Source organism: Petaurus breviceps, unplaced genomic scaffold (assembly GCF_028583685.1).
Source record: "Petaurus breviceps papuanus isolate PSGF00001 unplaced genomic scaffold, PetGlider_PUasm1.0 90752, whole genome shotgun sequence".
Classification (NCBI taxonomy): domain Eukaryota; kingdom Metazoa; phylum Chordata; class Mammalia; order Diprotodontia; family Petauridae; genus Petaurus; species Petaurus breviceps.
This window is the reverse complement of record NW_027187336.1, coordinates 11,609,575-11,635,393: the sequence shown is the minus strand read 5'-3', so window position 1 is coordinate 11,635,393 and position 25,819 is coordinate 11,609,575. Positions and strand designations below refer to the sequence as shown.

The 25,819-nt window shown below is 38.6% G+C and overlaps 1 protein-coding gene and 1 pseudogene across 3 annotated transcripts in view; one reads left to right on the top strand and one right to left on the bottom strand.

Moving 5' to 3' along the window:
• UBXN4 (UBX domain protein 4) overlaps positions 1-10,316 on the bottom strand; it is a 37,275-nt gene extending 26,959 nt beyond the window's left edge. Inside the window, exons 1-5 of one of the 3 annotated variants that reach the window (XM_069067846.1) lie at positions 10,067-10,316; positions 5,389-5,491; positions 3,148-3,176; positions 2,422-2,540; positions 1,536-1,713 (exon numbers count right to left, since the gene is read on the bottom strand). In XM_069067846.1, the coding sequence (XP_068923947.1) occupies positions 1,536-1,713; positions 2,422-2,540; positions 3,148-3,176; positions 5,389-5,491; positions 10,067-10,088 (451 nt within the window). In that variant the 5' untranslated portion in view covers positions 10,089-10,316. Of the gene's footprint in view, positions 1-1,535; positions 1,714-2,421; positions 2,541-3,147; positions 3,177-5,388; positions 5,492-8,969; positions 9,372-10,066 lie in introns of those variants that run through there. The other 2 variants (XM_069067847.1, XM_069067845.1) reach the window with 2 other exon arrangements.
• Positions 10,317-11,674: 1,358 nt separating this feature from the next.
• On the top strand, positions 11,675-12,600 carry LOC138146068 (large ribosomal subunit protein uL18-like; annotated as a pseudogene).
• The last annotated feature ends 13,219 nt before the right edge of the window (positions 12,601-25,819 follow it).

The window sequence follows — 25,819 nt, the reverse complement described above, 5'->3', positions numbered from 1 at the left end:
TTGGGGGTTTCAATGGTCAGTGAGCTTAATAATGTAGCAGTGTGACACGGCATCCAAAAAAGCAAAGGTTCATTTCAGCTACGGTGTAAGAAAGGTATACTATCAGCTGGGGAATGACTAAACAAATTATGGTACATAAACGTAATGGAATATCACTGCATCATAAGAAACAATGACTACGATGAATAGAAAAAACTGGGAAGGTTATGAACTGTGAAGTAAGCAGAACCTGTAAAACAATATACCCAATGACAACAATGTAAATGGAAAGAAAAACAATCAAAATGAAATGTTGTGAAATTATAATGACCAAGCTTGGCCCCAAAGAAGAGCTATGAAAATGTACCATCTTCCTTCTTTGCAGAAGTGAGAGTCATAAGTACAGAACATTACATATAATGTCAGATTTGATTTGATGTGTCGGTTGAATCTACTAAGCTTGGTTTTTTCCTTTTTGTTTTAGGGGATGGCTCTTTGGGGGTGGGGAAGGATATATGATGAGGGATAAATACAGGAAATGTAGGTGAAATAAAAACAAAAAGCATCAATAAAATTCTTTTTTAAAAGAGAGCGTGGTATCTTAGACCTAGGATGTTATTAATGAACTTGGGTTCTATCTTGTCCTGGGAGAAAGCAGGAAGTTAGAAGGAAGAAAATTTCCAAGAATTTTCTAACAATTAAAACTATCCAAATCAATTAAACAAATATTAATATTATTAATAACATACTCTATACAAGGTGTTAAACACTGATGAAGATAGAAAAAAGATATTCTACTAAGAACCTCACAATCTAACGGTGAGGGTGGGAGTGGGAAGGGTGGTAAGAGGAGGGGTGAAACAGAGAATATATAAAATCTAACTAATGCTGAGGAGGGTTGGGGCTCCCTCCCTGAGGGAGAAGATATATTCAAGGATGAGGAACAAACTGCCTCATGTAATTATGCTATCACTCACCCTATCACCAGAAATGTTCAAGCAGATGCTAGACAACAATCAGCTATGTTGGAGAATGGATTAAGCAGGACTAAATGATAAAGTTCACTTCCAACTATTACATTCTATAATTCTAACTTCTAAATTTATTTAGTCATACACATGCCATTTTAAAACAAAAGGCATGTTCCATTATGTTACTTTTTAAAAAATATATTCAGGGATGAAAGCATAATTGCCTCTATTCAGAACCACCAAGAATTTAAAAAATGTACAAACTTCCCTTTATACCTTTTGATATTCTCTTTTGAACTTATACCTCTTATCTCCCATATGATCAGTCATTTCACAGTTCACACAGCTGAGGAAACTTAAAAAATAAAAAAAGTAGTGATGGAATCTTCTGAATTATGGTATAACACACATTTTTTGAAATGAATGAATTTTACCTATCTGAATTAAGACTTCTTATCCTGTAGCTATCTTCAGCCATTTAGGTAATTATAGTAGAACTGGGGTTTTTTAAAAGACATTACTCATTATACAGTACTATTATCTGAATTGGATGGGCATGTCCAACAGTAGCAATATTAAAGTTACCTATAGAAATGCTTGACTGTGTATCAGGAGATGTGGATGGTGTTTCACAAAGCTCTACATTTCTGACTTGAGAATTTTCTGAAGTGTTGTTATGTTCAAAAGAAGAACAAGGGTTAGAAACTAGATTAGCTGATTGGCTCCCAATTCCAACCGATGCTTCACTTTTTAGTGTATGCATCTGGGGAAAAACAAATGAGAATTTAATCAACACATAATGCTCTAAGCCTGTATTAATAGATAAGCCTGAAATGTGAGCCAAGATGATTTTTATTATGCAGGATGAAGGCATGTGCCAAGACCTCCTACAACAAAATTAAACTAGCTTAAACAAATAAATCTATAATCTCTAATTATAAATTATGCCATAACTATATCAGATAATTTTGCTGTTTGTTGCAGCATAGAAAGAAGACCATTTAAAGAGAACATTGAGTTTCACTTAAATTAATCTTAAAATTAAAGAAAACACTGACATAAATGTAGCATTCACTTGCTCAGACAGTTTCTCTTCATTTCAACAGAAAGCAGTAAGAGTAAAGAACAAACATGACTTTTTACAGGAAGGAAGTAAAAACATAGAGCATGCAGTACTAGAACCATGGGGAAAGGAGAAGCAGAGGCAAAAACGGAGAATGGAGTGACACAACAGCCACACTTCTGTTGCATACAGGCATCAGTATTTTTAAAGGTTGCTTCACAGAACAGCTTGCAAAAATAAAATAAGGTTTATTGCTGCTTTCAGGTTACATATCTTCAAAGTTCAACATAACTGGCTGGTCCTGAATATGGTACAGGGCTTCAAAAGCATTTCTATACTGAGTAAAAAAGAACCACTGCTACAGCATTTTCTTATTTTTATGGAAAGTATAATTCTACTGCCTCTTACCTGTCTGACTTTGTGAATTCTGTTAACAAGCTCCTCTGCTGTAATGCTTCCTGCTATTACTTCCAAGGGAATTCCACTGTCTCCTATAAAGAAACTGGATGGGACACATACTACAGGATCTGTGTCATAAAATAAAGGCTAACAAATTCATGTTGTGAAACAATTGATTATGTTTATAAAACACTGATAGTATATAAAAAATGATAAGGGCAGTTCCATTTTAACTGCCACTTACTACTAAACTAGTATGACCATTGGCAAATCACTCCTGTCTCTGGGCCTCAGTCTCTTCAGCTACAAACATAAGGGGGTGGGGCTAACTTAACTAATCTGCTTTTATAAAGTATCCTTAGTCAAATCAAATTATAATCCTGTACCTATAAAGATGTATGATTTAATGGACCGTATCTCTGAGTAAATAGGTCAAGTGTACTGCTTCTGTTCTCCTGACAACTGGCCTCTTCATTCTCTTCCCTGTATATCCACCTTGGAAGCATCTTCTAAAAACTACAACCAGGTACCCTTGCTTGGCTTTCCTGACACCCACAGAATGTCACCCAATGAAACTGGCACTATAACTTTCATGATTTCACTGTTATTATCTTAAATATTAGGTATATCACCATAAACAAAAATACATGAATTCTTTATAAACTATACAACTCATTAAGGTTGTTTATTCTTCTCAAACTTATACAACTTAACTTTTCTCCATTCAAAGGATACAGATTTGTGAGAATTGTAGACATGCTTCACTGTAAAACAAAACCAAACATAGTCAATAGATTGTTAACAAATATTTTCCAAGTACTAGATTTTTAATTAAGACTTATTAATGGAAAAAAACACTAGATTTCAACCAGAGGACTTGGGCTGAAGCTTGGCTGTGCTTATGACCTATGTACTTTTAAGCAAAAACTGAACTTTTAGGCCACTATTTCCTATCTGCAACACAAAGAAGCTGGACCAGATTTTGTAAGATCCCTTTCAGATTTCAAGTTTATGAATTATCCTAACCATATCTATTTTTCCAAGATACATCAATCAACTAAAAGAAAAAGAACACCAATCTTATTACATTTAATTTGGGAGTGATTTATAGCATTTTTTCAAATGAATATAATCACAGACCAACAACTGGTTTGGTATGTGACAGCGCTGAATTGTATCAAAGACCTCTCCTCAAAACAACAGGTTTTGACTGATTAAAGTGACCGCTTCCAAAAACAAATTAATTCTTTTCTAAGAACTCTACAGTCTGTTTCATTTTCAAAGCTTTTATTTGATAGATCCAACAATTACTGCCATTCAACATCATTTTAATTTCCAGTTTTTTATTTGGGAAGCAGAAAATACCTAACATTTTAATATTTTACAAACCCACCAGTCAATCCTACAGAGGCTGTGAACATCAATGGAGCCAGTTTTTAAATATAAGGAATAGTTATATTAAGAGGTAATGGAAAGTCACCCAAAGCATTAATTTCTTTCCAAGGTACAATTTCTCCCAATCCCAATAATAACAAGGTTTGCACAACAGTTCAATTTCCATTTCCAGACAGCATTATTATCAATGCCTCAAAATCATCATGGAGAGAAGTCATATGGTTTAAGGGAAAGAGCACTGGATTTACAGTCAGAAAATCTTGGTTCTACTATTCACTATCTTTGTGATTTCACAAATCACCTAACTTCTTGATGACTTAGTTACCAGATCTATAAAATGAGGTAATTAAGACTAGACAGTCTCTGAGGTCCTGACCATCTCTAAATCCTATGATACTATTAGTGTTAGTCTCTAAAATTAAGCTGTCAAAAATAACTAGAAACAGATTTCAAAAGCATGAGACTGAGTTTTAGCTTAGAAACAGATCTGAAGGACCTAGATATCTTGCAGCTGGTTATCTAATTTAAATTTCAAGTATCCTATATGATAATCTACTTCAGTTCTTCTTCCCTAACTTTATTTCAATACTTAAATACAATATACTATTGGATGTCATTGAAAAGCTGCAAAATTTAAGAAATAATCAACTATTCAATTTTCTATGCCATAAAATATATTAACCAACAAGGTCAGGGAATGGAGTATCTAGCTAAAAGGCTGTATTTTCCATGTATATATAAATGACACGTTTTTAAAGAGTTCCAATATGAGAAAGCATGCTTATTATGCAAAACATTTCTATTAACAAAGAGGATGTAACTCAAAGATGCATTTTGTTGCAGTAAAATATATTGTATTACCTTCATAACCTGCTGCAGAAATAATACACCAAGCAAATGGATGTATTTTAGAACACAGATCACCTAGCCAACAAATCTCCATGGAACACTTCTTTCCTCCTCCAGTCAAAGTAGGCTGTTCCTCAAGAACTGGGGAACATCCTTTCAAGAGGGTCTCTCCACATATATCCACAGAAAATGAATATGTCTACAGGGTAGATATTAACTTCCATACTCACAAACAGATGCCTGAGCTATGTAAGCCCTGAAAATACCTATGGTCCCTCATCTTGGCTGGGCCTCAGCCCAACTGAAGAGGCTTGTACCTAAGTCCACTTCTCTATTACTACTGACCCTGATCTAGATGCTAGTACAATTGAAAACTTTCATCAACAACTCTGTCAAAACATTTTTGTTCCCAGAGTATTTCTTAATTGAGATATCAGTGCACATAGCATATAACTATAAATATGTAAAAGCACTTAACGCAAGATATATATATCTGGCTAAATCAGTTTTACTCTGACAGACCATTAAAACTTTAAACAGTTTCAGTCTTATGTACCAATGAATCTAGAAAAGGTAACTAGACATAATTTCCTAGCCAGTTAAAGAAATCTAATATCTACCAAGTCCACACTCTTACAGTCCAAAGTATACTATGATAATGCAGAATCACAGCCTGCAAGAACTATGACTAGGAAAGTTGAAAATGAAAAAAGTATCAGGATGTAAGCAAACCTTTTGGTATCAATTTTAATTGCCACGAAACTGTCTGAGGAGGCTTCTGTAACCTTTTCATCCTCCCAACTTTCGGCCATCTGTGTAGATTGTTCATCATCACCTGCAAAACATTTAAAAAATTCTTAGAACCTAAAAATCTACTAATCCCAAATTCTAATCTATTCATGTGAAATTTTTTTTTCTGGGGATAAGAAATGGGAAAAAAGGCCATTTAAAAAGTATAATTGCCATGACTGCCTTTTCATGCCAGATTTGAAAACTGAAATCTTCATAAAATATTAAGGGAAAAAGTATATATTTCAAGAGTATTTTAAAACTGAGGTGCTGTTATTTTTGAGGTTATTTTCCTGAAACAAATGTTCAAATATAAAGGAAAAAGCATGACAGAAACAAAAAGTTCACAGGCACTGTGAACTTAAAATGCTTTGAAAAAATAATATGCTGAATTCGTATAACATCTTTCTTTAAAGGAGCTCAACAATCTTCAATAAAATTATACATTTGTTCACTCAAAATCTCAACAATGTAGAAAAGTGGTAAGTGTGGTTTTTTTCCTCCTTTTACAGATAAGAATGATTTGCCTAAAATCACTATGCTAGTAAACATAATAGCAGACATAATGGCTTCAGAGAGTCTTCCTAGGCCACTTCTACTGGACTCATTAATTTTTCTAAGTATAAAATAAAAAGTTCTTTTGCAGTTTCACATACTCTTTTTGTTATATTCTTCTAAAATACCCTGGAAATCTCAAAGAGTTTGTTGAAACATAGTAGTCTCTTAGTCGCATAACAATAACAATTCTCTGATTTCTTCAGAGAAGAAACACGTGAAAACTTGTCAAAAGCATGAGTTGTGTATAAAATCTTTATAGGGAAAAAGGTTATGTGAATCAGAAGCTGAGCCTCTAAGACCAAGATTCAATTCAAGCTATGGAAATATCCTTCCAGTTTTCCAATAGTCTGAGTACCGTTTCCATTTTAATATGTATATTGCTATCATGGCCTGAAATCCAGGTAAGCTCTGAACCCTAACTGGAATTTTCAAAGTCATAGACATAGTTTCAGAGGGCTGTTGGTGGCATACCTTCCTACTTCCACTGTATATTTGCAGAGGAGCTACAAATCCTACTTTGAAAAGGCCAGACTAGGCAAAAGGGTTAATCTGCTGTACTTGTAGGAAGGCCAATAGCTTTTTGAAACAGGTCATTAGATAAGCACTCTGTCAGAATGCCAATAATCTATGTACAAACCTTCCAACAAAACAGTCATTATCACAATGCTAAATGAATGCAAATTGTGTTTATCAGTATAAAGTTAATTTAAAAAGGAATACAGTATACAGAAAACCCCTAAGCAAAAGACTTGATATTTTGTCCTATTATAAATACATCTCATTAATATTTGACTGGATTCCTAATTATTTATGTAATTAAATCTAACCCAACTTCTAACATCATTTTAAATCTAACATTATCTCTGAGGGCATTTTCTTGTAAAAGATATTTGTTTGCTTGTTGTCAACAAACAATGAGTACTCTAACACTCCAGAATGCTGGAATTCTTAACATTTAAGTGACTATTTGAGGAGTCTCTATTTGTTCCACAAAATTGTTGTGCTCTTATGGAATAAAAGAGTACATTTTGCAAAAACTGCTATAAAAACTTAATTTCTAGTTAAAAATCAAAGCTGAGAATCTGTTTAACCCCCAAAGGTAATTTTATTTTTAAATGTGAAAGAAAGACTATTCGATTTTATATTATTAGAGCCATTTAAATCTTCAACTATACTATCAAACTGACATTGTTGACTATGAAGTCAGAAGACCAGGGTTAAAGCTCCAGCTCTACCACTTACTATATGCTTATTACTTAACTTCTGACTCAGTTTGTTCATCTGTAAAAGAGGGATTAATAACATCTGCCTTGCCTACTTATAATAGGTTACTGAAAAGATCAAATTAATGCATGTGAAAATACTTTGAAATCTTTAAAGTACTACAGAAGTGTGAAGTATCATTTCAGTGAAAATAATTATGTGCCTTATGACTTCCCCTTTTCTGACACATTTCTTACAACAATAGTTATTTTAATTTATGTATACCCAGAATGCTAGGCACTATATAACTTCCAAAAACATAGTATGGAAGGACAATTAAAACGATTCCAATTCAGTTAAAATATATTCCATTTGCCAAAGCTTTAGAACTAAAAATTTTAGAAACAGGAAACTTCATCTCCCCAGGAAAGTCAGACTTTAATATAATGTTTTTCCTATTTTCCCGCCTTGATCTTCACTGCTACAAATGTAATTTTGGTGCTGTATTATACTCTCCAAAAGAGAAATGGGAAAATGGATATACAATGCTATTAAACAAAAATAACTAATAAATCTTGGCCTAACAGTAGACACAGATATTCTGATCTGATCCACATAATTCAAATCTGAAAAAAACAGAGATTAGTATAAGGCACACTGAAAACCTGCATGACAGCAATAAAATGTGAGAATGTGGAGGAAAACAAGCCAGAGAAATGCAATCTATGGGCATAATTTTTAAAAAATTGGTTGTCACATTTACAACTGTGACAAATGGCTGAGAGGTTTAAAAAAAAAAAGGAAAGAAGTCCTGAAGATTCATACAATGTTAAAAAAAAAAGTAGAAAAGATTTTTTTAAAAACCTTACCTTACAATAATCATTCTACATGAGTAATACTTTCACATTATACTGCTCAAAAGTTTTGGCCTCCCCAAACTAACAACAGTAACTAAGTTCATCAGGTGGTTTCTCTTTGTTGTTTACCAATGACACAGCTTTCTTCCTGACCTTCCAGAACTCATTATGCACATAATCACTAAGCTAACAGTGCGTCCCTGCCTCCATGCAAAGTCTCTGAAATGAAATGAAGGGTGTAGCTGAGGGCATTCTGAAATTCCTGGGGATGGAAGCTCTTTCCCCGGTCGAAGCTCCTGGACATGACATTTCCTCTGCCCCAGCCAGCCGGGAGGGATGGAGGAAGAGGCCGGTGCGGCCGAGAAGCAGAGATGGGGGGGAACACAGCCTCCAGCAGCAGCTCTCAGCCTCGCCCCCGCCGCTTCCTGGGGAAGGCCAGGCCGGAGCAGGCGGACCGGCCCCAGCACTTGTCGGAGCAGGACGAGGCCAAAGTGCTGCAAGAGGCTGAGGATGTCTAGGTCAGGAAGAGCAGAGAAGGGGTCGGGGAAAACTGGGGGGTCATGGGTGTGGGGAGGAAAGAAAGGCAGGCTGCTTCAGTCTCTCCCAGCGTTAGAAGGGGAGTCAGGCTGGAGCAGGGTGGGGGGAGAGGATGCAAGCTTTGTGGAGGCACTACTCTGGGAGATTTGGGGAGGCGGGGCAGTTAACCGAGCAGGGTGAAAAGCAGGGGTCTCTCCGGGAGAAAAGGGTCCCCCCCGAGGGGGGAGGCGGGGGCCGTTCGCGGAGGGGCCGTCACAGGCTCTGGGCCCGGGGACGGGCCGCGGGGGTTTGGGGGGTCGGAGGGGGAAGGGGCGGGGGGGGGGGGGGGGGGGGGGGGGGGATTGCCGCGGCCTGGGATGACCCCTTCACCTGCCACGAAGACCACGAAGACTGCTCCACTCTGCTTGGCCGCCGCGATGGCGGCCGGGATCGCGCCCTGGAACCACAGCATCGTCCCGTTCGGGCCCGGACCGACGGACGATCAGATGGACAGAAAGAAGCCCGGCAGCCGTCGCTATAGCCCCCGCGTAACCCGCCTTGTTTCACTGCAGCTGCCCGGTAGGCCGGCAACCTGGGCTCCCGCCCCCTGACACACACACACACTCACACTCACACACACACACAAACACAAAACTCCCCCCCCTACACATACACACCAACACACTCCCTTCAGCGTCTCCCAGGGCGCGCGCACGGCGTGTCGCGGGCACGACTCTGCCGTCTCCCGGTCTCTTCCCAGTCACTAGAAGCCGTCGGGGGCTCGGAGAGAGTGAGGCCCCGAGTGCGTATTGCGTAACGCGTAGACACGTACAGGCGCGCGCGCGCGCCCGCCCTCTAAGACCTGCGCCAAGGGAGCGGAGGTAGAGAACTGGAAAGGATGACTAACCGCTCGCACGCGCCGGCGCGTTCCCCACTTCCCCCAAGGGATCACGGGAATTGTAGTCTTGAGAGGGGCTCCGCCCATGTTGAAGGGAGTCGGAGTAACTCCAACTGTGATTTCATCAGCTTACATTTGGGTCGCTATAAAAGCAAATCGGCCCTGAAGCGGAATTAGGGTGAAGCGGAAAAGAGGGCAGGCGGCCTCCCTCATTGTTGGAAGCGGGCGGCTTCTGTCGGATCTGCCCACCCTCTGGGGTCCCCTCCCCGTCTTCTGGGAGGCCTCCCTCACAGTGCTCTGTGCTTTCTGGGAGGCCTCCCTCACAGTGCTCTGTGCTTTCTGGGCCTCACAACCTCCATCCGCCTAGACTAGGGGCATGGCGCGGTGGCTGAGAGGGGGAGCCTGGCCCCCTGGGTCCCCTCGAAGGGCTTTGAGAAAGGGGGCAGAGGCTGTCGGTCACCACCATGGGAAGGGTGACTGGGGAAGCCGAAGACACAGGGCCCCTCCACCCTAAGGGAGCTCCCGGTGTGGTGACGGTGACCACCCACAGGGGCTTCCTGGTCTGATGGGGTAGGGGAGTGAGACTGACTTTGATGGATCTGTGATGTCATCAATGTGGATAGTCCCTCCGACAGAGTGGATCGCGACCCAACCAAACATCGTCCTCAGCTGCCCTGGTTGATGGCCCCCAGAAACGCTCCGCAGGGAGAACGCCCCAAAATGCTGGGGAGCTGCCAACCATTGGAGCTCTCCGCTGTCCACATGTCCTTCCGGGCGTTTGCTACATTGGCTCCTGACCTTTCCAGGCATATGTGTTTCCAAGCCGCTTCGTGCTTTTAAGTCGTCTGTGGTGATACGCTATAGCCTGCTTTCACCAGTATTTTAATTTCACCTTTCACGTGTCGTCTGATTGCCCTTAGGGCAACTCACCATCTGATTATGCAGAGACTGATTTATAGCGATGTAGGAGGAAGATTATTGGTGTTCAAAAAATGAGTTTTTGTTTCAAGGAATAGCTTAGGAATCACTGAAAACACAGTTCAGTTTCCCAAATGCAATGTAGCCTTCTCTTCCTATACAGTTTTGAGCTGGTGTGTGTCCAGGTCTCTCACACACACACATACACACATACACACAAACAGCACACATGGACTAGCTCTGTGGATAACCACAGGCAGTCTGAAAACTAGCCATCTACTTGGTTTTTCCTGTTTAGTTCCTTGCTATGATTAGCACAATGGGATCCACAGAAAAGAACATTTAGAGATGACCCTTCTTCTATTTGAACTCTAGGCTGAATCTACTCTGTGTCACACACACACAAACTAGCTGTGTGACCTTGGGCAAGTTACTTAACCCCAACTGCCCTCCAAAAAAAATAATGATTTAACCTTGCCTCCTGGCTTGCTTGAAAGCAGTAATGAGAGGATGGATACTGTTCCATCTCTCAAGGAATTTTTTATTATTTTGACCTATGTATAGAAGATACTTTGTTAGAGGAAAACTTTAAGAATGAATTTTATTTAATTTTTATATAGTCAACAAAAAATATGCCCACCAGGTTCTAAGGTTTCTCACCTCAGATTCTTTAAAAAAAACACTTAAAAAGCAACATTAGTCGCTTTTTATTTTTATACCAAAATTAATTTCCCCTAACTATAGCACCCCCATCGAACCCTTCTTTGCTACTAAAGAAAGTGTTTAAGCAAAACCAACAGACACAAAAACAAAACAAAAACAGACACAAAAAAAATGATAGCATATGTCACAATTTTCTTTCAGTCCCCATCTCTCTACTGAAAGAAGGGAGGTATGTCTTATCAGTCTTCTGGGGCTGAGGTTAGTCCTTAAAATTAACCACAGTTCTACTGTCTGTTCAAATTTTTCTTTACCTTATTGAGTGAATAAATAAAGCATTTATTAAGTACTTTTGTAACTATAAATGTTTGTTGTATGCTACAATTTGTGAAAACCTACCTGTAGGAATACAGGAAACATACCATAAAAAGAAAGGTTCTGTTATTCATAGATAAAGTTCATAAGATCATAAATTTAGAGCTAGAAAGGACTTTAGAAGCCATCAAATCTTCATTTTACAGTTGGGTAAACTGAGATACAATGAAGTTAAATGATTTGCTCAGGGTCACAACAACTAGTGTTTCAAGAAGTATTTAAGAGGTCTGTGCTGAGGGTGCGGGTCTCGTTGGGCAGGATGGGGTTTGTTAAAGTTGGAAAGAATAAGGCCTACTTCAAGCGGTACCAAGTGAAGTTCTGGAGAAGGTGAGAGGGGAAAACAGATTATTATGCATGGAAACGCCTAGTGATCCAGGATAAGAACAAGTATAACACCCTGAAATACCGCATGATCGTCCGGGTCACCAACAGGGACATCATTTGCCAGATTGCTTAATGCCCGTATAGAAGGGGATATGATTGTCTGTGCAGCTTATGCCCATGAATTACCAAAGTATGGTGTGAAGGTTGGCCTGACAAATTATGCTGCCGCTTACTGCACAGGCCTGCTGCTGGCCCGCAGGCTTCTTAACAGATTTGGCATGGACAAGATCTATGAAGGTCAGGTGGAAGTGACTGGAGATGAGTACAATGTGGAAAGCATCGATGGTCAGCCTGGTGCTTTTACATGCTACCTGGATGCAGGTCTTGCCAGAACTACCACAGGAAACAAAGTCTTTGGGGCCCTTAAGGGAGCTGTGGATGGTGGTCTGTCTATTCCTCACAGTACCAAACGCTTGCCTGAGTATGATTCGGAAAGCAAGGAATTCAATGCTGAAGTACATCGTAAACACATCATGGGCCAAAATGTTGCAGATTATATGCGTTATCTCATGGAAGAAGATGAAGATGCATATAAAAAGCAATTCTCACAGTACATAAAGAACAACATAACTCCTGACATGATGGAGGAAATGTACAAGAAAGCTCATGCTGGTATACAGGAAAATCCAGTGTATGAAAAGAAACCCAAGAGAGAAGTTAAAAAGAAAAGATGGAACCACCCCCAAAATGTCCCTTGCCCAGAAGAAAGATCGGGTTGCTCAGAAGAAGGCGAGTTTCTTCAGAGCCCAGGAGCAGGCAGCTGATAGTTAAAATATCAAAATCTGTAATTTTCTATGAAGATTTTCAGGTTAAGACAATAAACTTATTGAACATCAAAAAAAAAAAGTATTTAAACCTAGGTCTTTCTTCCTCCAATAATAATAATAGCTAACATTTACACAGTGCTTATTATGTGCCAGGCAATTCAATCCTCACAACAACCATGCAAGGTACTTACTATTATTATCCCCATTTTACAAATGAGGAAACTGAGGCAAACAACTGTTAAATTGCCCAGGGTCACACAGTTATGCCATTATAGATACTACTTATGATTCTTAGGGCTTAATACCATGGCTTATTGTACAATACTTATGGTACTCATATAATCCAGTGTTTTCTAGGACACTCTTGATTTCTAGAAAAGAAAGTATACTTTTCATTAGATTATGCAAAAGGAAAAATTCTTTGTTAAGACCCTATGTCCTAATTTTTGGTTTTGTTAATTTGATAACTGTATGTTAGGTATTGAATTGCTTTATTAATATAGGTGATGGGTTTCCTGAATCAGTAATGCTATCACCTTTTTCCCCTTATGTAGTACACCCATATGGAATGGGGAAGTACAGTGGTGTAATAAGTAGAATGTCAAACTTGGACTTGTCTGATAGCATATTTTTAAAATCTTCTCTTAGACCCTTTTTAGCTGTGGGGAGGTCATTCAGCCTATCAGCGCTACAGTATCATCATTTGTCAAATCAGAATAAAAATGATTTTTATAGTAGTACCTACCTCATAGGGTTGTTGGGGAAGTACCATGCATGCCTTAAAGTGATATATAAATTATGTCATATATTATGGAGCAGGGGATATAATCTATGGCTATAAAACATAGTTTTTCTTGTCTGAAACTATTTCAGAGATTTGATCCCATAACTTTTATTTCCTTTATCTGGTACAAACTACTGAGCTTACTCATCCAGACTTTAAAAAAAAAAAGATTTTAAAATATTTATTATTGTTTTTTATTTTTATACCAAAGTCATTTCCTCTGAACTGCATCCCCTTCCATTGAATCCTTCCTTAAAACTAAAGAAAAGGGGCAGCTAGGTGGCACAGTAAATAAATAGAGCACTGGCCCTGGAGTCAGGAGGACCTGAGTTCAAATATGGACTCACACACTTGACACACTAGCTATGTGACCTTGGGCAAGTCTCTTAACTCCAATTACTTTGCCTTCTCCCCTCCAAACTCCCCCCCTAAAAAAAAACCAGACACAAAACCCATGTCTGATAGTTTATACCACAATCCACATCCATAGTGCCTCACCTGAAAGTGTCTTCTGAGGTTGAGGTTGGTCATTAAAATTAGTCAGAATTTTAATATCTTTTCGTGTTTTTATTTACCTTATTGAATGAATAAACTAACGTATTTATTGAGTACTTACTGTGTGCCAAGTATTGTACTGAGAGCTAGAGATACAAATAAGACAGTCCCTGCTCTCTAGGAGCTCTCATTGTACTGGGGGAAAAACACATATGGAAATTTTCTAGGGCAAGTCACATGGAAAGGCCCCATGGTGCGTAGGGTGCAGCAGCAAAACAAATAGTAGCTCCTCTTCTTTAACATCACTCTCTGATAAGATTCTGTCAGTGTCTGATGTTGAACCATTTTTTCAGTTTCAAGGACTTTGGTGACAAGAACGGTCTTTTCTGGGTCTTCAATAGATGTGGCTATAGCACCAGCAGGAATAGAATGGTTGTTTGGATTGTTCCTCTGATTCTGCCTACCTACTTCTTTCTACTTTGTTGTTCGTATAAGGTTTCCCAAGTTTCTCTAAATTCTTCATATTTATCTTTGCTTATAATGCACATGTAACAGGCGCCCACTTTGTTTCCAGTTTTTACTTCCACAAAAGCGATGCTTGGGAACATTCTGTTGTCCATGTTTCAGCCAGCTTTGAGAAGGAAGGAAAAGCATGAAAACAACTATGACAATTGAGGCGATCTAATACAGTGAAAAAACACTAATCCTGCAGTTAGAGGACTCGGGCTTAACTGTAGCCATTGATAATTACTACCTGCCTCATTTTGAGTAAGTCAGTTAACCTCCTTAGGCCTCATTTTTCTCACCTGTACAACGAGGAGGTTGGGAAGGGCCTCTGAGGTCCCTTCCAGCTTAAACTGGATCCTATTTACCTGAGTACTAGTTGTTGCTGGATTACAGGTCAAAAAGTTGGTTTCTTAGTATTGATTATCTCCAAACATTAACTGCTAGCCAAGTACTGCAGGTATTTTTCTTTAAAGAAAACAAAAGCAATGTACAAACAAATTTGTTTCCTAATTAATTTTGTAATCAAGGAAGGGGAAGCACTTTGTGGTTAGTTCCCATTAGGAAGAATTTTCCTTTCTCTAGCTGAGGCTTTTCATGGAATGGCTTGAGCTTCAGGTTTGCTTCATTAAGCTGCTATTCATCCCATAGCTATTAGCTATTTAATTTCTTCTGCGTTAATTAAATTCCTCTTGGAATAGTATGATTATTTAACAGTCTTCCAGCATAAAATCATTTTTGTAGGGATAAGAAACTGACACATTCCAAAATAATTTCTTCCTCACTAGAAGTTTACCCTAAACTAGCTAACAGACTGCATGCCAGTTTGATTCCCAGCATTTTGTGTTTTTCCAAAAGGCCTCTTATTGATATATTTACCAACTAAAATGTAATATTGCTTATAGAAACAGTACCTTCTTACATAAGGTATCCCATTTTTGGTGGTTTGTTTTCTTAACTTGATTTTTATCTTTGGCTTTAAATGAATTTTTTTCATCTCCAAAACAAAAGAGTTCAACTCTTTCAACTGAAATATGTATTTGCACTGTACCATTAAACTAACCGTATGACCTTGGACAAGTCATCTAACTTTCCTGTGTCAAAGTTTGTCATCTGTACAGTGAAGAAGTCATAACTCCTATTCCTCTACCCAAAGCAAACTTACAGCCCTATTAGTATCTTCTAAGGGGTTTAAATTGCAAATAATAAAAAGGGAAATCTGAGAAGTAAAAAAGCTCTTCCTTATGTCTTTTTTGTTCTCTTTCCATTCTTTTTTTCCTCACTTAGACCCAGTAAGGAAAGATAAAACAAAGTCTTGAGCATATTGTCATAGAGACTTGACAGGAGGTATGGATTAATATGGTATAACCAAAGTTATTAAATTTTCTAAGGACTGGGACTATGAAGTAAAAGGTTGTTAATAGTATTTGCATTAACCGTGTTAGCTTTGTCTTAAGAATATATTATTGCGCCTGCCAAGATAAGCCTGGGAACTGTATGAACACATTTACAAAAAGTTAGATCTAAACAAATGGGAAAGGTAAATTGTTCTTTGGTAGGTTGAGCCACTATAATAAAAAGGATAATTCTATCTAAATTAATTTACTTATTCAGTGCCATACTAATCAAACTACCAAAAAAGTATTTTGTAGAACTGGAAAAAACAAAATTCATCTGGAAGAACAAAAAGCCAAGAATATTAATGGAATTAATTAAAAAATGTACTAGCTCTCAAACTGTATTATAGCAATAATCTTCAAAACAATCTGGTATTGGCTAAGAAATAGAGTGGTGGATTAGTGGAATGGATTAGGTACGCAATACAGTAGTAAGTGAACATCTAATCTAGTATTTGATAAACCCAGAGATCCAAGTTTTGGGGACAAGACATCACTAATTGACAAATACTGCTGTGAAAACTCAAAATAGTTTGGCAGAAACTAGGTATAGAATAGCATCTCACACCAGATATCAAGATAAGGTCAAAACAAGTACATTATTTAGACATAAAAGGTGATACCATAAGCAAATTAGGGAAGGATGGAATAGTTTACCTGTCAGATCTATGGATAAGGGAAGAATTTATAACCAAACTAGATAGAGAGCATTACAATATGTAAAATGAATAATTTTGATTAAATTAAAAAAGTTTGTACAAGCAAAACTATTGTAGCCAATATTAGAAGGAAAGCAGAAAACTGGGGGGAAATGTTTAGAGCAAATGTCTCTAATAAAGGCTTCATTTCTCACCTGTATAGAGAACTGAGTCTAATTTATAAGAATATAAATCATCCCACAGTTGATAAATGGTCAAAGGATATTAACAGGCAGTTTTCAGAAGAAGAAATCAAAGCTATCTGTAGTCATATGAAATAATTCTCTAAATCACTAGTGATTAGAAAAATGCAAATTAAAACAACTCTGAGGTAACACCTGAGGGGATGTGGGAAAATTGGGACACTAATGCACTATTGGTGGAATTGTGAACTGATCCAACCATTCTGTAGAGCAATTGGGAGCGATGCCAACAGGTCTATAAAACTGTACATACCTTTTGAATCTAGTAATACTACTGCTAGGTCTATATTCCAAAGAGATGAAAGAAAAAGGAAAAGGTCCTATATGTACAAAAATACTTATAGCAGCTCTTTTTGTGGTGGCAAACAATTGGAAATTGAGGGATGCCCATGAACTGGGGAATGGCTAAACAAGTTATGATGTATGATAGTAATGGAATACTATTGTGCTACTAGAAATAACAAGCAGGATGGTTTCAGAAAAAACTGTAAAGAGTTACATGAACTGATGCAAAGTGAAATGAGCAGAACTGGAAGAAAATTGTGCACAGTAACAGCAATACTGAAGGATGATAAATTGTCAATGACAGTTTTTCTCAGCAATACCATGATCCAAGACAATTCTGAAGTACTCATGATGAAAAATGCTATCCACCTCCAGAGAAAGAATTGATGGAGTCTGACAGCTGATCTAAGCATACTATTTTTCACTTTTTTTTTTCATGGATTTTTTTTTGGTCTGTGTTTTCTTTTACAATGTGATTAATAGGGAGGAAAAATAACCTATCATTGTCTGCATGTTATCTAAAGGATACAGGACAGTTTCTGACTGAATAAAGAGAAGTAGCAATAGACCATGGAAAAAAGAGATATTTGAAAAATGGACTCTGATTATTAAAGGTTATACTAACAAGGACTATGCTAATTCATGTTAATGATATCATAATGAGAGTAAACAACAACAAAGGCATGATACTTTCACCTGATTATTGAGTGACATTTGAGAAGGGATTGAGGAGAAACACCTGTGTAGATCAGGAAATATATGACCTAGTGAATATAATGTCTTTTGATCAGAAGAGAAGCTACATTTGGGCTACATAATGCAGCAAACACTCCCTACAATTCTTTGCCAGATCTATGCAAGCTCAATATTACTTTTTATATATTTGTAAGTTTAAACTTCTTTGTTCTTCTGAAACCCTCCTGGCCACAGCAAAAGACATGATCTCTCAAGCTTCAGGGGAACAACATCTTAGTCCAGTAGGCAGAATGGACTGAGTCACTGATTTATAAGCATATTAGAACCGTTTCCTAAACAATAGAACCTCTCTCTCCACACCCCAACTTCTCCCTCCAGCCCCCAATAAAATGACCTTGGAATAACATGTTCAAGGCTGCAAATTTCAATGAACAACAGATTCAAAATATCTTGGACTGTCCAAAGACATTTAAAGAAGAGGAAGGGAGGAGAAACATATGCATATATATGTATATTTATATATGATTAGGAGAGTAGGAGACTAGGGGGATATGGTCTATTGAATATAGGGTACACTAGCTGGCCCATACCATATAAGAAGCTAGATCCAAATTGTGTATGTATAGCAAGTTTACTCCCCATAGCTTCAAGCCAGTGCTATGCAAGTTTAATAAAATACTTATTTAATGCAGGAACTCTCCAGGTGACTCTGTTCTGAGGCCACAGGAGCTAATGATCTGTGACAGTCCCTATCCTTTACCCTATCTTTTTTCTGTTTGCCCTGGGTTCATTGTTCTGGGGTTGTCTGTCTTCTCAACAGGAGAACTATGCTCCCAAGTGCTTCAATTCCACTCCACCTTGTATTTCCACTCAATAATTCTATTTTTGGTTCTAGTCTAACAGTTCTCCCCAGAATGGGGAAAGTAAAAAGACACTCAGAGTACAAATATGATTCAGGTCTGGAACAGGTCATTTTAGTCCTATAAAGAAAATGGAATACTAAGCCATAAAGTACTACAAAATGATTAGAATAGAATCCAGTAACTTATCATTATTAGTATAGTCATTTCAGTTGAGAATTTAATATTCAGGCCTTGTTGGGACATTTGCAAATAGTTTCTTTGGAAAGAATACTAATTATCCATTTTACATTTTACCTCCACTGAACATAGTCAAGCAGAATCTTTCTGATGCAGCTTTTGGCCTTTTGGCTGGTCTCCCTCTCCTGCTGTTGTCTACCAACACCACTCAAGTGGCTATTACCCTGCTGCTCTTGGGGGAGATGCTAGCTACCTTCTGAGATTTCACAAGGCTTAGTACAGGGGTGCAGATCCCCACTCCTGGCCTAGTACCACAGGAAAAATGATTCAAGTGGGAGGTTGCTCTATTGGAGGCTGGAGGCCTCTCTAGGAAGCCATTAAATTAACTCATGATTTGCATCTGTGTAGAGGGGAGGAAAGGAATAATCATTTATTAAGCCCCTACTATGTGCTAAGTGCTTTACAAATATTATATATTTTGATCCTCACAACAAACCCTATGAGGTAGGTGCTTATTTTTATCCTCATTTTACAGTTGAGGAAATTGAGGCAGGCAGCAGTTGAGAGACTAGGGTCACAAGCTAGGCTGGAGTTGGATTTGAACTGAGGTCTTTCTGATTCCAGGCTCAGTGCTCTGTTGCCTCTAGGAGAAGTACATCTTTCTCCAAGTTTTCTCCAAGAGAGCTCAGAGAGTTGTCCTTAACTTAAAGGCTAGAAGGAAGATCTAGAGTGGAAGTACAGGGGTGTAGTGGGGCCACCTTGAGCTAGCTCAAGAGAGCCACTTGTTAAATTTTCATCGTGAGCATTTGCACCTTGGAAACTGGCAGACACTACAATCAGGGTTTGATTTATTGTTTTGTTGGTTGTCTAGATCAGAAAGTGAAGGAGAAAATGCTATTAATGCTTATTAAACTTAAAAGGGTGTGTACATTCGTTTTTCCCAGAAATCCAGTGGGCATGGATAGCCCCTTAGAGGTTTGGATTAGCAAGCAATTAAAAGAAATTTTGTTGTTGTTACCACACAGTATGAATCCTTGGGAATTCGTGGGCACCAAGAAGCAATCAGAGGATGTCTGTGCCTGCTCTGAAATGGGGGGATGGGAAGAGGAGGGAGAGGAGGGAGTTTCCTTCACAGAGGATGAGAAGCAGACCCAGCCCAAGTTTGCATGAACTTGTATGGAATACCAGCTGAGCATACTCCAAAGGAAGACTACACTCAATTACAGGTATTCATATGTTACACCATAATTCCAGTGACCATGATTTAAGGGATGACCTAAGATCAACATCCTGATACAGTTAGCAGGATATCTGGTCAATATGTGTGTTCTTGGAGTGCAATGTTGTCTAGGGAAGACCCCTGCTAGCTTCAGAGATTGCTCACTAGTGCAATGATATATTTGGTTAGTGTTGGAAAGTATCTGAGCTCCTTTACTGAGTTACTTGAAAAGAGTGTTGAGGTGGGGGGTTGGAATAGATTAGGAGGAACTAGAGGAGCATGGAGGACATTTCTGATCCCAAGATCAGCTGAAAAGGAAAGGGGCGGCCCTCTGACCTTGGGGAGGAGGCACAGAAGCCCTGTGGACTGTTATCCCACCTGGGAGCACCCTTCCATGAGAGATGCGGAGGAGTAAAACCAGGCTTTGTCTCCTCAGGCACACAGAGTTGCTCAGTAGAAAGGCTAGATGGGCCAATCAATCAATAAGCATCGTTTATTAAAGGTTTCCTGTATGCACTGTGCTAGGTACTTGGAATCCAAAGGCAAACGTGAGATGGTCTTCCTCCTCAAGAGGCTTACATTCTGTCAAGGGAGGATGCAAGGTGATTTGGAGGAGGGGGATCAAAAAAAGCTTAATTTTGAATGGGGCACTTGAGCAGTCTGAAACAAAGCTAGGGATTCTAAGAGCCCCAGATGAGGGAGGGAAGATGTTCCACGTGTGAGGATTGTCTAGTTCAAAGAGGTGGAGAGAGGAAATGGAATGCCATTAAGAAGGCCAGACTGACTGGGCCAGAGCATGTTTGAAGGGGAATAATATACAAAACTTCAGGGATGAGAGACAAGACCTACCCATCAAAAAAAAAAAATGCTCATCTTCACTAAGACTGATCAGGTGTGAAAATATGGGCAGTTCTAATTTAGAACAGATTCCCACTTCTCCATTCCTGTTCCCTTATCTCTTAATTTTTTTTCTTTAGAAATTGCTAGCACTGGGGCGGCTAGGTGGTGCAGTGAGTAGAGCACTGGCCCCAGAGTCAGAAGGACCTGAGTTCGGATCCGACCTCAGACACTTAGCACACACTCAGACACTTACGCGCACACACACACACATACTAGCCATGTGACCTTGGGCAAATTACTTAACCCCAATTGCCCTCCAAAAAGCAAAAAAAAAAGAAAGAAATTTCTAGCACTTAGCACAATGCATAGCACATAGCAGGCACTTAATACTTGTTGACTGATTGACTGTTATGGAGGTGGTCCTAGATTGACCTCATTAAGAAAGAGAACCCTGAAGATGCAATTGACCTCTTAAGTGTAGTTTTTGACTTGTCAGAGGAGTCCAATTCATGGAAATGGAAACCTAAGGAGTTGGCCTAGGGCCAATTTATTATTTGACTAGGGTTGGGCATGGGCTACTATTCTTTTTTCTAGAAGAGAGTCCTTTGTCCTGTTCTAGTAGGGAGTGGTATATGATGAGAAGTTTGATATGCAGACAATGGAGGTACATACAGTGATGTTTTCTGAGATCAGCCAGAAGAGACTGATTACCTTTAAGCAAAATTCCTGGAAAAGGGTCCCATGATCTTTTGATTAGGTGTTATGTCCCATGAGGCAGTGTATCACTAGCAATTTTGCTAGGGTATCACAATACATTAAATATTTAAATATAACATTCCAACACTTAGCATGATGTCTAGCACATATCATGTGTTTTAATGTTTTAAATTATTTGTTTTAATAAATGCTTGTTGAATGACTGGCTGAAATGAAAATTGGATGTATTGGCAGTCTGAAGAGAAAAAAGTCTTCCTCACCCCAACTCACTGGTCAAAGGGAGACCCAGCCCACCACTTGAGGTTTCTCTGATTATCTGTGAATCTCAGAGAGAGTAAAAAGGGTCAGATGACCCTATTTCATTTTGATTGGTACTGCTGATACTGACTCATCAATCCACATGCTCAGAGAATAGTAGGGCAACAGGGTTGAACAGAAGGAAGGAAGACACATATAAGTCACCCACTAGAGCCATAAACTATGTAAATAATGAATGACTGACTAATAAATAACCACTTAAAATAATAAGGACTTTAAAGATTGCAAAGTGTCCTGCATACATTATCTCACTTGAGCCTTACAACAACCCAATGAGATAGATACTACAGTATTATCTTCATTTCTACAGATGAGTAACATGAGTCTCAGAGCAGTTAAATGATTTGCTCGTGGTTATAAACTAATGTGTTAGAGGTATAATTAACACCAAGGTCTTCCTGATGTCAAGTTTAGTACTCTATCTACTATATCATGCTGCCTTTCCAATGTTACTGAGAGCTACCTGCCAGGCAATGACAATGGACCTGCGGGCAATTCAAGTTAAAGTCCCCAATACTGACTTTAGTCAAGGAAAGGTCACCAATTATTACTTATTCCATCTATTGAAGTCCACATCTGAAAACTGCCCTACTTTGCTTTTAAAGACCATGAGGAGATATTACTGATCTTTATATAGTCATTGAAGCCTAGCACGGAAATTTGACTTATTTATCATATCTGAAATCTACCAATCTGTAGTGTTGAGATGGCTTTAGGAATTTAAAGTCACTCAAAATGGATCACTGAGTATATAAACACTGTTGACTATTAGCTGACTCATAAGAAGGCAACCCCAACTCCAGATTAAAATCAGCAGGTTTTGGTACATTCACACAATGCTATACTGGCTAGTATAGAGAAATGTCAGCTTTTGTGAGGCCCAATAAATAGCTAAAAGTATTAGTTCACAATTACCAAATCTCTGTTATAAATCAACAAGAACTATGGGCATCCTAAAGAGAAGACCTCTTGTAGTATCCAGGGATAAAACCATACTGGGTGGTAAGGTCCTTAGACTGTGTTCAAAATGTCCCTAGACTGGACGGTTGATGGGTTAGAAGTAGGAGTTAGGCCCCTTGGAAAGGAAATGAAGAAGAGTGTCACTGGAGCATTCCATGGACGATGGAGTTGGATCTGGTATCTTTTAATTTCTCTATGGCAAGAGAATTAGTCTGGTTGTTGGAGTTCGAGTGGCCACATCATATAGGCAAACATCCCCAGTATGGTGGAATGTCTGAGGGTTACCCTTAAAGATGACCTTAAGTAGATGTGTTGTAATGGGAATGCAAATTTGGAAGATCTTCCCTGCCCCTAGGCTAAAGTGCACCTGGAGCCTGGGGTGGGAGGCTTGTTTTTCAGTAGATACTTTTTGATTGGCCAGTGGGTCCAAAAGGTTGTTACATTCTCTGAGCCAGGAGAAGGCTATATAAGCCCTGATGTGAGGCTTTGTTTTGGGGGGCTCACTTTGAGAAGTGTTCTGTGATTTGATATGGATTCTGGGAAGCCATTGTCTGGAGCCCCCCCACCCCCTTTGAAAAACCCAGATGTTAAAACCCAGATGTTGATTGGGTATGGATGTAATGGCTGGACAGTTTGGAAAGCTGTCTACTTGATCTGTTTCTGTCTTGATAATTCTGCCTGAATACTTTGAAGTTCGGGGTGCTGACCTTTTTCCCCTGAACAAGGTAAACGATATATGTCTGACTGATTAAAGTAAGTTTGTTAACCTATTTTGAGTGGCTTTCCTTTATCAAAGCAGATCCAAGAACCTGTGGTGGCAGCAACCCTGAGGACGCTTGGGGTGCTTGCTGCTACATGTGTACAACCTGGGTTGGGTGTCAATTGCATGGAAACTCTACTTTTGGTGTTATTCACCAGGAAAGCTGATTACATTAGCTATTTCCACTATAAAATGATGTATGGAGGCTATATATATCCAACTTGGATCCAGCCAGAAGATTCCAAAGTGGCAGCAGATCCCAAAGAGTCTGAAGAGAGTCAAGGAACATGAATAGCCTTCTATGAGTGAAGAAATCAAAGCTCTTTTCTCTCCTCCTCTCACCAACTCTGCCCCTCTTTACATAGGTGCAGGGGATTGATCTTCATCAATAAGGAAAGAGTCCTATCTCAATGGACTCTTGGGAGTTGGGTTACACCATGTATTGCTGGAAAAGAAAGATTTAGATTGGTTAGGGATATAAAATGAGTATCCACAGAGATATAGTATCTGGAATAACTAATTCTGCTCTTGGACTAAGATGTGACAATAGGTTGGGTGTGAAGCTACCATATGTCATAATACCTAAGAGCTGGTGTTTGGTCCAGCTAGGGGGCATGTCTTAGAGAAAGCAGCAAGTGATAGTGCAAATGCTGCATAAATTTATTCTTGTGGTCTAGGTAAACCCGAGTTAGAGTGTAAAGGATGGAACATCAACTGGGGATATAGAAGTCTGATGTTATCAAGTCTATAGACTGAGCCATTTGTACTTTATAAGGATATTTTAGAAATTAGTGATATTAAACAATGGTAGTCCTTCCTGACAGGGAGCTGATTCAGGTTATTAGGGACTCATATGTTCCTAACACTATTTTTTTTTAATTATTGACAAATTTTGCTTTGACATATCAAACAAACCCCTAGTGTGTTCCCTATTAAATCTCTTTGCAACACTTGAAAGTAAACCAATAAAACAAACACAAAAAAGTAATTGTGACATAATAGAACTAATAGACTTTAATACTCTTCTGTTTGTTAAAAAGAAAGAATGGGTGTACATTTTATAAGTTAGTGCCTTTGGGAAGATAGGAACACTAGTGTATTGTTAGTGAAGCTGTGATTTAATACAACCATTTTAGAAAGCGATTGGGAATTATGCAAATAAAGTGACTAAAATGTCCATACACTTTGACCCAGATATTCCACTTTAATGCATAAATCCCAAGGAGATCATTGAAAAAAAGTCTATATACACCAAAATATATGTACTTTTAGTGGTAGCAAAGAACTGGAAACAAAGTTGTTAAACCAGTTGGGGAAGTGGTACATGAATGTAATGGAATATTACTGTGCTGTTAGAAATGACAATTATGATGAATACAGAGAAGGATAGAAAGACTTTCATGGCCTCATGCAGAGTGAAGTACGCAGAGAGGAAAACAATAAGCATAATGGTTACAGCAATGTAAATGGAAAAAACAACTACAGGGCCACCAAAAGTGAATTTTGCAAAATCATAAAGGATAACCATAGCCTAAAGAAGAGATATAAAAAGGGACCTCCCTCAACTCCTTTACAGAGACAGGAGGTCCAAGGTTGAGGAACATTGCATATATTTTATTTCTTTTTTTTTTTTTTGGATATACTGATAAGTTTTGCTGATATTTTTTTCTTTAAAAAAAATTCTTTGTTATATGGGATGGTTTTTGAGGAGGTAAGGAGAAAACGGATATAGGAGGAAGCTTAGGCAATGTAAAAACAAAAGATAACTCACTTAAAAATTAACAATTTATAAAAAAAATAAGTTAGTGTCAATGTTGTCCAATGTTTTTAGTTGTTTTGTTGCTATTTAACATTTTTTTAAATTTACATAGTTGTAATTGTGTTCCTTTTGGTTCTTCAAAAGCCATTCCTCAGTAGATAAATGGTCAGAATTTAAACAGCTTTTCTTTTTTTTTTTTGAAGGGCAGTTGGGGTTAAGTGACTTGCCCAAGGTCACACAGCTAGTTTTTGTGTTGTGTCTGAGGTCGTATTTGAACTCAGGTTTTCCTGACTTGAGGGCCAGTCCTCTACTCACTGTGCCACCTAGTCGTCCCTAAACAGCTTTTCAAGAGAAGTGTCAACCTATAAATTACTATTCTGGGCTGGCCCTGATTTATCCCAGTCCCCTGGTAGTTTTGATTTCAGATTAGAACAAAAGGAAACATTTGTAGCTCATTCAAATTAAAAGATTTCCTTAGCAAGAGAGGAATATTCAACAAGGATAGGTATGGAAGACACCTGGAGTTGATTCAGATGAGTGAAGCACCCTTGCCTAAGGTTCCT